This window comes from Patiria miniata, unplaced genomic scaffold, assembly GCF_015706575.1.
Source record: "Patiria miniata isolate m_02_andy unplaced genomic scaffold, ASM1570657v1 HiC_scaffold_9, whole genome shotgun sequence".
NCBI lineage: Eukaryota > Metazoa > Echinodermata > Asteroidea > Valvatida > Asterinidae > Patiria > Patiria miniata.
Window position 1 is genome coordinate 11,811,709 of NW_024037076.1, and position 14,111 is coordinate 11,825,819.

Genomic DNA, 14,111 nt, shown 5'->3' on the forward strand with positions numbered 1-14,111 from the left:
TCTGTTGACTGAGTTTGACTAGTCACAGTGCTTGCTTGACATAATATGATCTGACTGCTGGTGACTAGCCTGTGTTCTAGCAAGGGAAGTGGATGGAAATTTTGACTGTTTGTGACTGTTTAAACAACAGGGGGTAAAAAGGCAAGCCTAATAAGGCCTGTCCCACAATCCACAAAATTGTATTTAATTGATTCCGAATGGCTATTCACTGGAAGTCTTTTCAGGCATCTGGTCTACACAATGGGCCGGATTTAGCCCATTCATTGGCACTACGAGGTAATCCTATACAATAGCACTGCCTGGCTCTCTTCATCAATCTACAAGCAGTGTACCTGTAAGTCGTAAGTGACACTCAGTCGGTCAGACAGTCCTTTGGGACAAGCAAAGAGCCCTTTAAAATTGACACGCTGTCTGCAATTTCAGGGCGGTGAAAAAGGCCTGTTCAACTTCACTGACGATGAACATTCAGTTCAGAATCTAAGCGCACCTCAAACCACTTTTAGGCAGAATTATGAATTTGGCGTTAAGAGAAAAATAACAGTTATGTTTGCGGTTGCACCAAGTGACAAGAGATCTCTTTTGTGAGTTTGCGAGGTCTTGAAAAGAACCAGAGAAGCCCAACATTTTGGCCAGTATGCTCAGGAGACTCTATCATCAGAAGACTCTTGCTGCATACCCCACGATTCAACCCTTCAAATCTTTTCTGACAAGAAACTGACAGGGAAAAAAAAAGGCCCACAATCAAGAGTTTAAATCGGGTGATATTTTAAATAAATAAATTAAGCTCTCTACAGGCAATTAATTACAATGGGCCAAAATTGAAACCTTATGCCAAAGACAACCCACCATAATTGACTTAACTTTAAAAAAAAAAAACATTTTGCAGGCTCTTGAGGCATAAAGTTTAAGTACGATGACCTGTCGTTCATCACGCTAATCTTGGTCTGTTTATCTTGTCTTTCTAATTTCCTGAAGTGGTGATCTTGCTAAGCCCATTTGGCATGTTTGGAGATAACGATGGTCAACAAAGTTCACATAAGTCAGTATTTTCTGACAGTTTTGCCTGGTCACTCTTCCGATGAAGGTGCAGTTCTTAGAATCAGAGATGAATGACATTAGAAGCCAAGACGTACATGTCTCCTTTTAAATAAAATGTAAGTTGTCATTGTTGCTGTTATAAAACAGCCATGTTTGCTTTTCCGTGCTGTGATTTTTGTCTTACAATTTTTCTTTTTTTAATGATACACCACTGTATGTAGCAAAAGAAGTCCATCCTTTGTGCTTTTCTATGACTTAAGTATATCAACAAAGCCATCGCGTGCAAGAAACTCACGTCCGCAGACTATTAGAACAGCGCAATCAAACGACCGTAAATTGTTATTATACTTAGTGGGCTAAGTAACGGAGTAACGGACCGTCGGATTCTGTCTCCAGCACATCCTGGGACCTATATGTGCATCGTACCTCGTCGTTCTGCTTAAGTTAGTAAAAAAATCATGGCTAATTACTCTGTAGTAACAGTAAGCCTATTTTCAAGGATTATAGAAAAAAAAATTGGTGCGGTGTGTCACCATTCACTCTGAACTTAGGGGTGCACACCAGTAAATAGGCCTAAATCCATCCGCCGAGCTCATGAATAAAAGTTATACCCTCAAAATATTCTATATTAGAGAGTTCTGAGAGCATGGTAATACTGCATACACATTGATTATTTACCACATGAAATTTGTTTTGAAGTGTATTGAATCCAATCTATTGTTGGATTACCAGAACAGAATGCTACAGTGAATTTAATCCTCAAAATGACAAATCAAAGGTGGAGTCACGACTCTGATCAAAATTTGGAATTGATTCTATTCAATTCCGACCTGGACTAGCCGAACCTACCCGGCAGATCACAAACATGTGTAGCATAACATCTATTTGAAATCCTTGACTGTTGGCGCTGACTAAGTCAAAACCACAAGCCGAAACCTCTTCATCATTGTCTCGCCAGACCTATGTTGTTGACCTTTTGCCTCAGACAAAAACAAAAGGGCCTTGGACTAATGAGGTTTTAATTGATGGAGACCAGCTGCTGTAGATATCAATTGTAAAACCTTACGAAACAAGTACGTCTCGCAATATCTTTTACATTGGCAGATTTGTGGGTGGGGATTGGGAGTGGGGATTGGGGGTGGGGAAGGGGCTGAGGTTAACACCCCCCACCCTCCAACCACCACCCCTGAGTGTGCATGAGTAGCCCCTCTTAGCCCTCCCCCACGCCTGAAAATTTTTGGTCCCAGAATGCTAACTTGATTAAGCTTAATGTCTTGTTAAGCTGCTTAATACCCAGGGCAGATAAGGGGAATTGTGCCTTTGACGATACAAGCATGGAATTTGGCACACAGTCAGAGTATGTCTCATCGCAGATTTGTCCTTTTAAAAAAGTATAGGGTACAAAAACAAGCAATTTTCCAAACTTTTCAAAAAGGCTGCCATTGCCTGTTATTTTACCTATATTTTTTTGAAAGAACAAATCTGCGTTGGCCCTATAGCCAAATCTCTTTCTCATGACATACTCTGACTGTGCTAAATTCTATACTTGTATCATCAAAGGCACAATCCCATCACATACCGGTATCTGAAGTACTGTAAGTAGAACTTAAGGCTATAGTACGAGTTTACTACTGCGAGCACAAGTTTGTTGCTTACTGGTCCCTAGTGAGTGTTGACTTAATGTGGTATTCTGCCATTTGTAATAACTGTACCACAAAATCACTTTGTTGTGATGAAACTTCAAGATTGTTCATAGGGTTTTGGCTACTTTCTTAACAAACGTTGCCACAAGCTCAAATAACAACAGGTAGATTTGTAGTGCTATTGGCGCTGGAACTAGGAAAATAAATAAAAATCCTAATAGTCATACGGGGATTCACTCCCAGTCTGTAAACTGGGCCAATTGTTGACAAGTTTGGAAAAACAAGTTTTGTGTGACACTAACATCCTAGGCACCACACCGGTCCCTTGACCCTATTAAATTAACCGCTTCCAAAAAACACAGGCATCCAAATGCACATGCCAGCGTTCTCCCTACCACAGATCTAGGACCCAGCTCTGTGTCCCTATTGACAACATGCTTCCAGCACTCAGGGGTGAAATGTTCAAGCCTTTGGGCCAAAAGCCTTTTTTGACCGAGAAATGATGACCTATCCTGACTGTTAAGTCTGTCACTGTACATACAATTTGTCAGCAGCATGCTTCAGGGGAATGACTGATAGGATTCATATAAATTACAAACACAAATCGGAAAGCTTTTTTAGTTCTAACTTACTTACCATGCATCGGAGGTGGCAGCAAGTCATTTTTTGCAAGTCCAAGTCAAGTCACAAGTCAAAGCTGGTATTTACAAGTCAAGTCACAAGTCACAAAAATAGCGACTCGAGTCCGACTCGAGTCCAAGTCACATGACTCGAGTCAGCAACTCTGCATTGCATACATTTTAAGGAAACTACATCACGTATGCGGATATTTGGGCTTTAGTAACAAACAAAATGATTGTCACTTATAAATTTAATGTCAAGAAACTGTAAGAGCCAAGTTTTACAAACTTTATACAGTGTTTCTCAATTTTTAATGGCATCAGTGTGAAATGAAAAATGAGGAAATCAGCTGGTGAGCTGATTGAGCTACATTTTTTTTTTTTTTTCTTAAACAGTTCAGTCACTATGATCCCCAAAATGATTGAAATCACTTTGTTTGGAGAAAAGCCTTAACAGTCCTGAATCCTCCAATTTCAATATGATTTTGCACACCCCCTCCTAGGGGGTGAAACTGGCATATGAAATGCCCATCTACATGTATTTGTCCCAAGCTGAATGATGATTGGATCTGATTCATTTCCCAGTTCAAACCAATACTAATGCAGCACCAGACTCTGTCTCTCATTTGGACATTTCAAATTCACTGACATGTCCAAGACTGAATTTTACACTCAAACCAGACAATTGTTTGGGTTTTTTTTTTTGCCTTTGTCAATATCATCACCTGACAAGTTCTGTTCTGTTTGGACATAGCATTCGCGTTTCTTTTAAGTGACGGTACACCTACCTGTCAGATAACAGAAACAAAGCTCTACAAGCTATTTGGTACATTACTCCAACTTAAATTGTTCTCACTATTACCAAACTTGTCGAACTAATCTTATAAAAAAATGGAACCAGTCATCAGGACAGTCTTGTCTCGAAGTTATTTAACAGACTCTTTTTTCCTGCTGAAGTTAACCATAAATCCTAAGTAATCAAGTGAAGTCAAACATGCATGTGCTTTCAAAACCAGACTTGTTTAGATCGCAAACGAAACTCACATTGCTCAGCAGTCCCAACCAGATTGATTCAAGGAAATGACAAGTACGCACGCTCCACGACTCAACAGCGATCCAGGTCTTCAGAAATCCAAACTGCTGGGAGCACTGCTACCTCAGATATGACGTCCTCAGACTCCCTGTCAAACCTGTCCCCTCACCAAACGTCCGTCGATTCCTTCCACCCTCCAGAAACATGATCCCTTCTCTCTCGTTTTTTTAATCTCGGAGAAGAGGGGGCTTAACGCCAGACTCCTTGGACAGACACGATAAGGCTGTTCTCCCGTCTGGCCGACAGATGCCGGCCCAGAGCGAGACCTTCCCCAAGACGTTCAGGAAGGATACATTTCAATTGATCCATCTCCACTCATTAGCCTCAGACGTCTAATCAACGTTAACGTAAACTTTCGAGAAGCGAGACCAGAAGTGAGGGGGTTGGGGTTGGGGAAGTGAAAGAACGCAGAGTGATCACCGGGGGAGGGGGGGGGGGGGGGGAGGGGGATGTCATCGTTGTGTAAAGTCCAGGGTCAAGTTTCTCCTAATTCAATTGGGATAGGATGATTGGGGTTAATTTAGGCTGGGACGCGTGTTTGCGCAGTGGGCAATCAAGCAAAACAATCTCCACTGAGGTTGGGTTTCAGTCAGCGGGTATTAAATGCCGGAACAATAAAGCCAGTTTGCAACAAACTGCCCCAGACCAGTTAATCCAGGTGTCATCAGCACCCGTATTGTGCTGTTTCATGCCCGTCGTCGGCGGGTCCTGCCAAGTTCTTACTCGTAACTTCAGTCCAGGAGACAGGTCATGGACCAAAAGAGATTAATTTATAGATGCACTGAAGCAGGTGGCAAGTATCTAGACAAAGCAAATAAACTGTTTTACTTACGATACAATTTTTGTTGATGATGTCCCGTGAGGGCAAGTGGCCCAAATTCCAAAGTTAATAAATAATAATAATAATAACCGTATTTATATAGCGCCTTTTCCAAAGGATACAAAGCGCTGGGGGAGAATGCAACGAAAGACAGGTAAATGAAGTATATGAACATATGAGACCCATTATGTAGCACTATTTTGCTAGGTGCAGCCACTGCCAGAAACACCGGGGCAAACCCCTTCTCTTAGCGACAAGTAATACTGGGTTCTTTAACGTGCATTACACAACACACAGGACCTACGGCTTTATGTCCCATCCGAAGGATGAAACAATAATAAAGTGCCTTGCTCAAGAGCACAAGCACCATGTTCCCACGGTCAGGATTTGAACCCATGTACCATGGCACACGAGTCGAACACCATAACCACTGGACCACAGCGCCCCACAAAGTTGCCACAATAAATGGTGGAAAATGTCAACCCACTCAGTAATGCCGGTGGTGGAATGTGCCCAAAACACACACACTGTTGTGGGTCATCACAACAAATGTTTTTATAGGCAGAAGATGTACAGAAGAGTTGTGCATTGGAACTGGATGATGGGATCGGTACCCGTAACCAAATTTAAAAATTACTACAGAAAAAGACAGGTTTTGAATGTCATTAGTGTGGAATTTTCAACATGAAAACCAGGCTACATGGGAAAACAAAACAGATTTCACATTTATGGGCGTTACCAGAGGTGGCATGTGACACCTCCAATTAATCCTTTTTTGTCGGCAAAATTGCTGTCCCATTGGCAAAATCATGTGTTTGTCGGCAAAGTATGACTGGCAACAAGGGCAATAGTGTATGTCTATGCACCCACAGGGACCATGACAGACCACAAGAGGGCTCTGTTTCCTTTGGCTTGGGCCTAAGGAAATACAGGACCACGGTGTGGGTTCACAATTTTGTGGGGTGCAGACACGAGCACACGCGTCTAAACAATGCCATTCAGGGTTTTTAAACACATTACAGTCCACAGTTGAAATTGATTCAGTCACTTGTCACACCACAAGTCCTCCAGTCCCTAGTCAACTCACAAGCTATTTATAAAATGAGCGGTGACAAAGGCATTCCTTTGTCATTGTTCATCCCCTGTTACTTGTGAATTGACTTGTGATTGACTTCTGACGACTGATTACAACTCAGATTCTGACGGAAGCTGCCATTTTCGTTCAGAAGAATTGAGGATAATCACTGCAAAGAACCAGCAACTTGTGCACTTTTGTTAGGCATATTTCCAATGTAAAAAAAAGGGAAGTTTTTCCCGGCATTTAAATTACACTCTTATTCTAGAAAACACTCGGGCCAGGAACAAGATTTCATAATGGTACCGTATCAGCAATCTTGCACGATGAAATCAATATAATGTTTTAAAAAAATTCTACTTTTCAAAATTCATTTAACCCATTAGCACCTTTACTACATTGTATTACATTGTGTTTATTTCCTGAAGAATCCATAAAAGCAAAGAGCGCTTGGGCAGTTTTGGGCAGTACAGGGAGTAACAGGCAGGGCGGTTTGGGGCCCTACAGTGATTAACCCTCTTATGCAACGTTGCAAACATACATTTTGTGCCAAGTAGTCCTTTCAGCCAAAATCATTCAAGTAACTGTTTTCAACAGTTAAAGACTCCCAGCCTACAAAAGCAGGATTGATTGGCCTTGACTGTTTACGTAACTCGATACAGCTTTGCTTTGACTGTGGGTGATTGATAAGCCGGCTGTGTCCACAACTTGCCTGCTTTGTCAGTTCATGGTCTGTTGACTGAATTTGACTAGTCACAGTGCTTGCTTGACATAATGATCTGACTGTTGGTGACTAGCCTGTGCTAAAAAGTATAGCACGGGAAGTGGATGGAAATTTTGACTGTCTGTGACTGCTTAAATAGTAGGAGGGTTAATGAAAAACACATTTTCTCTTTAATCATAACTTGAGTTTCATGATGCATAAGTTGGACGTGTGTGTCTAATTTACCACAAGGTTTTATCTTGTTAAGTATTTTGTCTGCTTGGCCAACTAACACAGTATTCCTGAACAAACGGTACAACATCCAGCTCACGTTCATATTGAAACTTAATTCGAAACTTCCAACCTGGTCGGCAGCCTTCAATTTCACCTCGTTAAGTTTCCCCCTACACGCAATCAGGACTATTATTAACTAGCCGGCAAACAAGGAACAGGACCCTAATGAGCATTAGGTTCACTTCTCCTCATCAACAATGCGTCTGGGCTACTCCCCTGGCGCCCCGCTCAATCCAGGTAATCAGCCCTCATTTCTTGGACAAGGAAGTGAATTTTCGGTTGTCAATTTTGTTTCTCCGTTTGTTCTGTTTCAATGCATTGTGCATTGGATATGTCACCGTTGGTTGTTCAACGAGTGATGACAGAATAGCAAAACAACTGACCTATATATGTGTACGCACACAGCTAATTATGTTGATGAAAACCATGTTTGTCCAAGTGATTTGTTTGCAATCCTTTTCTAAGCTTGTTCAGTTTCAACAAATTTTGGTTGGCTATGTCACTGCTGACTGATGATGCTTTATTTAGAAAGCAAAACCTGTCATGCCCAAGTATTACAACTACATGCACAGCTATCACTGTATACCACTTCAATGAAAGCCGTATTTTTCCAAGAGTTATTTTCCTACTAAGGCAGCCTTGCTTAATTTGTCCTCCGCACGTTGAGCATTGGTTATTAAGTCAACCATACCTCTTTACCGTCAGACATAACACACAACAACTTCCACATCTCCAACATAAGAACAGCATGCATTCAACTAGCCACTTTAATAATAAACATTGTGTTTTCCTAGAGTTCAATTTGTAATCTTTTCTAACTTTTGCTGTTTCCAAACATTATGCATTGGTTACATGCATGCCATTGCTTGCTGTTTACTGCCACAACACCAAAAACCTTTCGTGCCCCAAGTGTTCAAACTACATGCACAGCTATAACCTTTTCAATGAAAACCTAATTTTTTCAACAGAGCTTCTTTTGAAACTTTTTTTCAAATTGTTCCGTTTCCATGCATTACTTGTGGGTAAAGTCACAGCGAGGCGTTTACCATTTGACCACATTAACCTTTTCATGCATGCCCAAATTTCCGATTAAGTGAACATTAAGAGCTGGCAACTTTCATGAAACCATGTTTTCCCAGTGTTTTGTTTGAAACCTTATCTGAGTTTGTACATTTTCACACATTATGCATTGAATATGGGTCATTCTACAAAGTGTGACATTTTCCTATCCCAGCTCCCTTCGTTGTAATTTGCCATTCAAGTATCATTATGAATTCATTTGTAGGGTAGGTAGCCGGCTTCACAGATTTACTCTTGGAGGACAAGGCATTAAAATTAAACAGTGCATCAGAATTACAAAATCAAAGATGTAACAGGGATGGGAAAAAAAATCAACCACAAATTTATAGAATGACCCGTATAGCTGTCTACCGTCAGACCACACAAAACCTTCCGTGCCCCCAGTGTTAAAACTACACACACAGCCAAGCTCCGTGATGAAAACCATGTTTTTCCCAGTGTCCTAGTTGTCGCTAACTTTCTGAAGCCAAAATCACTCCAAGGTGTATTGTGGATACATCATGATAAGAACAGAAAGGCTGCCTGCAAGGGTAGCTCAAGAAACATGAGTTCTTAATTAGGTAAATGGTTTCAGTTACAGTACAATACCGTACAAATAGCTCGAAGGTTTATGACATGATGACACATGCGTGCATACGACAACGGAAAGACCCTTCCATGCGCTGCTACACGTTTTTTCAAGAAGATGCATGTAATCAGTTCTTGTATTCTCTTAAGGCTTTTTCTGTAGCTGAAACTCACTCCCTCTCAGTGTTCGTCATTGCAAATCCATCCACCAGTTCCAAAGTAAACTAAAATCATATCTATTTTCGTATTAATTGTACTTCAATTGTTCATTTTTTCTATGTTTCATTAGTTGTACTTTCTGGAGTTGCTACATGTTCCAGTACCTTAGGGAAAAAATGCGCTTAATAAATGCTTGTGTCATCAAGTGCTTCATAGGTCTCTCTCAAATGACGTCATTTCCTACAGACCAGCAACGTGCATTGGCATATTGAGCCCAACTTGTGGATCATTTTCAACACTGCGCAATGCGTGCTTGATTGCGTAAAATATGCAGTTGCAGTTCTCCTGCATAGATGGCCGTCTTTGAGAAAGACCTATTGTACCTGAATGTGAGTCTTGTGTTACAAAAATGTTGTGGTACATTGTGCACACCATACCTCATTGAAACTGATTTTCAAATAGATTTGCCACATGTGAATTTAAAAATAGACCAAACATGCTTCAAACACACATGCATTCCTCCGACTTGCAACAACGTACAACACCATGGAGTGTATTAAACTCCTCCCTTCTTCTAAAAACCTATCGGGGCACGTGATCACTGTACACACACGTGGCCCCCTTCAATGGAGAAACCATTGTGCATGCTATTGTACAAAGCAACTGCCCTGTGACAGATTATCTAAACAATAGCTAGCCAAATGCTTTCACCACTGATAGAAAGAAAGCATACCAAGATTGGTCATATAAGCGCATGTTTAGTTATCCTGTAAATATAGGCATCCAAACATATGCATGTACATGTTTTACCCACTACTGTTTTTTTTTTCGGGCCAAAAAAATGCTTTCATGCAAATAAATGATACACATTTTTTCCTGTGATGCTGTGACACAAGTAAAGAATATTTTTATCTACTGCATTTAGTGTGAGAATGTGAAAATGCTACTAAAAATCTAACAAACTTACTTTTACAGAATGCTGCTGAACACAATTTCAGAAGACAGAAAGCCCAACACAACTCAGAGTCTAATAACGATATATGTCCTGTCCCGTTCAGTCCAGCAAACACAAATGTCCGTTTATCCACTCTCCAGTTTTCTGCCGTCTGACTAATGCTGTGCAGGGTGTACACCACGGACAAACGCTGCACTCACCGCGACGCGAACACCCAGCCAACAAACAAACGAGACGACAAATTTCGTTTTAATGAAACATCCCCTGCAATTAACTCACCATCGGGTGACGTTGGATGTACGCAATGACTGACCAAGGCAACTTCATCGACAAACGAGCGTTACAAATCGTCGGGAACGTTCAGGAGATAAACGTAGGGACTGAATTACGCCAGCGCCGGGCAAGTACGGGTGAGTCACAACTTAGTTACACCTGGCCCATAAACAAAACCGAGTGGCCTCCACTCAACCGCGAAACACTAAAGCAACAACTGATTCCTTGGCAGGCCAAAAGAAAAAAAAAAGTAAAATTACGTTAATTTACGCGACTCACTTACCCAATTCACGCACGTATTGCAGAATCCAAGCGAAATTAGGCTTATAAATTGCAACCGGTGGATAAAGCTGGAACGCTCGTTCCAAAACGGGTATCAGTTTCGATCTAACATCCCCTGAAATATTCCCACGAGGAATGGGGAGTGGGGTGCATTGATTGGCGTGGGGAGTTTTTTCTTTCTTCGAGGCTCGCGTCTAGGAGAATTAAAGAGGTCTAGTGTCAAAAATTAGACTTACCCCTCGCACCCCCTGTCACGATGCTCAGGATGTCAGTGGTAACTTCCTGAGGAAAGTCTGCCTTATACGTGATGACATAGGCCTGGATCGCTCCATTGGGCTCGGAGGGGGGTTCCCACGTGAGGAGGATGTAGTCGGGGCCGACGTCGGAGGCGTTGAAGTCTCGGACGGATCCAGGGACTGGGTTGGGAAATTACAAGATGAGAAAATTGAATGGGATGAAGGTATTTTTTTTGGGGGGGGGGATGATCTTTGTTTTGTGAAGAATGCTGAATGGTACAGCACCACTGACTGATATGTAAGAACAAGAAATACTGACTTCTAAAAGAGGGATCCCATGCCGTCACGTTAGATACTCCTTATGATGTACGAAGTCATTATGCAACCAAAATAGTTTTAAAACTGCATCTTTTCCAAAATAAGCAAAACCAGGCATTTGCTTTTGTCACGTTTTAGACATGAAAGCGGTACCAGTGATATAAAACCCTGAGAATATCCCCTATGATTTGTACGAATCTCTGGCTTTAGAAGCCATTTCTTAAAGAAAATTCCACAATTGCATTGAATTCTTACTTCCATCTTGCGTTGCGATGGATGTTTCAGCTGAAGCTGGCCCCTCTGAGCGATTGCCGTCGACCAAGTTGTAGGCAACCAGCTGGACATAGTATCTGGTTGCAACCTCCAAACCTGGGGAAAGGCAGAGAAAATAAAGGAAACTTGCATTAAAGGGAAGATACAACATTTGCAAACATCACAAAACGAAATTATCAAATTATCACAAAATACCTCACTGGATTGTTAGGGAATGACAGTCTAAAGCATCCTGTAAAATCGTGGCTCCTGGCGTGCTGACATTTTCAAGAAAAATGGTATTTTTCCAACGCTGGTCGGCCGACCAGCCTTGGAGAAAACTGGATTTTTTTCCCAAAAACTGCTACGAATTTTCATAATTAGTTATTCCGCATTTTCTTTGCAATTGATCACACACATGTGAAGGGGTCTAAGTCTGCTAGACTGATTCTCTGACCTTACAATTCCCCACAGTCAATAAATTGCTCTGTTTCACCTTAAGTGGGGTCAGGAAACAAGACTGCAAGAACATGATTGGTTTTCTTGGTTATTCCAGCATCTACAAGCCCAAAACGTGAAACAAGTCAGTTTTACAATATTTGCTTTAACATACTAATCCTCCAAATACACTTATTTCTGAAAATTGCAACAAAAGCAAATGTTGTACATTCCCTTTAAACTTACATGTAGTCACATTGTTCAATTTCAAGTACCTGTGGACTATTAATAAGTACCCATCAAAGGTGCAAAAGACAACAATTTAGCACACATTTCCACTGTTCTCCGATGCTTGGGTATTTTCCTCTGCAAAGCTGGTGGTGTGCTTTCGTGAGGAAACAAGGCATGATCTACTGTCCTGCCAGGAGTCCTTTATGTTATGAGTTTGGGAGAAGAGGGTTAAAAGCATACAAATACAACATGGTATGAGGGTGGATAGTATACAGATATGGAATGCTTTGAGTGGTGTAGTAAAACTTGGAGATTCTATTCTTCCGAGGCGAAGCCGAGGGAAAATAGAATGCTCCATGGATCACCGAGGGAGGCCAGTTTTACTTCACCACGAGATAAAGCATCCAATTCGTTTATGTATTCGTAGTCCATCAAATAAACTCGCACATGAGCCAAATAATTTCAGCAAAGTGAGGGAAATTAAGGTCGATGACCCAACTTCATCTTTAACGTAACACCAATCAAACCCGTACAAGTCGGTTGTAAACCGGCCAGGGTTCAAATTACATTCTTCACGTCCTGAAACATGCCCACATACGCACCAACAGGGACCCACAACGTGTGCCTAGGAGATCCCATACGTACGCCTCATAATTGAATCATTTACAAGTCCTTCCTCCTATCCAAGCGATGAAAGAATTATGGGAGAAATACGCATGGATAACATTTTAGATAAGGTCCGATTTGGAGTTAGTGGTTATTTTTATTTATCGGCGATACGTAAGGGTACTTTTTTTAATGTATCCATAAACTGTATTAGCATAAACAGAATGGGCATCAAGCTAACCTTAAAATCATGTAGGATTGTTCACAAATTATATACCCGGAAAAGTACCAACTAATTTAATGACAAAATCTCTACTAAAAGGACTGGTACAAATACTGTTGAAAGGACTCTTGCGAATCAGTTTTTGTGGCGTTTGGCTGTATATCGGAAGTTGGCTGGATTTGCCTTTTTCAAAAATCACAATTTTCGGCAAAAATAATTCTGGCGCGAAGTGGTTTATGATCTTAGATGCAGCAAAATCCATGACTACAAGTACTTTCCAAGATTGATGGAGGGACTGTTACATGTAACCGTTACATGTACTTTGCATGGAGTTTAATTAACTTGAATGTTGAAGTACATAAAACGTGCCATTGGCTGTGGAGGATATTGGTAGATTTTGGAGGATTCAGGAAAGTTACCAAAAGATTTGCCAAAAATGAGTTATGGTTAAAAGATTTTTCAAAGTACTACGCCATTTACATTTTACTCAAAGGCACTTTGTCTAACTAACAAATAAGAGAGTCTGTCAGTTCATTTAGCTAGATTTACGCATGTATCATTACACCTTTGACTGATGTCCATGTCGTTTTATCTCACACTAACAGAACCACTTACAAAACAAAAACAAAAAACAAAAAGAACTAGAAATAAACAAAAAATCAACAGGACAGTACATGTATATGGAGTTATGGTTTGAAAGGTTTTTCCCAAGTAATACGTAATTTATAGTTTTTTATTTAATTAGTATATCTCCATATACTGTACTGTTGATATTTTTTTATCTCTAGTTCTTTTCTTTTTTTTTCTTTTTTTTTCCAACTGCGGAAAAAAAAGAACTAGAGATAAAAAAAAAATATCTACAGTCCAGTATATGGAGTTATGGTTTGAAAGGTTTTTCCAAGTAATACGTAATTTATATTTTACTCACAGACACTGTGTCTAACAGTCAAGTAAGAGTGTCTGTCAGCTGATTTAGCTGCAAAGATCTTCACATGTACCATTTCGCCTTTTGACTATTACACATGTATCTCCCACTTAAATATAGCCACTTGCAAAAAACGATACCAAAAAAAAAGATAAAAAGAACTAAAGATAGAAAAATCAACAGTACAGTATATTACTTCCTGAGATAAGACACTCCGTGACTACAGGAGACATGAGTATTGGTTGTAATACGCACAAAAAATACAACAGAGTCACAAAGT

At 40.6% G+C, this 14,111-nt stretch overlaps 1 protein-coding gene across 1 annotated transcript in view; it reads right to left on the reverse strand.

Annotated features, from left to right (window-relative positions):
• Positions 1–14,111, reverse strand: part of LOC119721074 (protein sidekick-1-like) — a 168,815-nt gene that overhangs the window by 18,459 nt on the left and 136,245 nt on the right. The window contains exons 23-24 of the mRNA XM_038190960.1: positions 11,412–11,525; positions 10,839–11,018 (exon numbers count right to left, since the gene is read on the reverse strand). Coding sequence (XP_038046888.1) covers positions 10,839–11,018; positions 11,412–11,525 — 294 coding nt within the window. The remainder of the gene's footprint in view (positions 1–10,838; positions 11,019–11,411; positions 11,526–14,111) is intronic.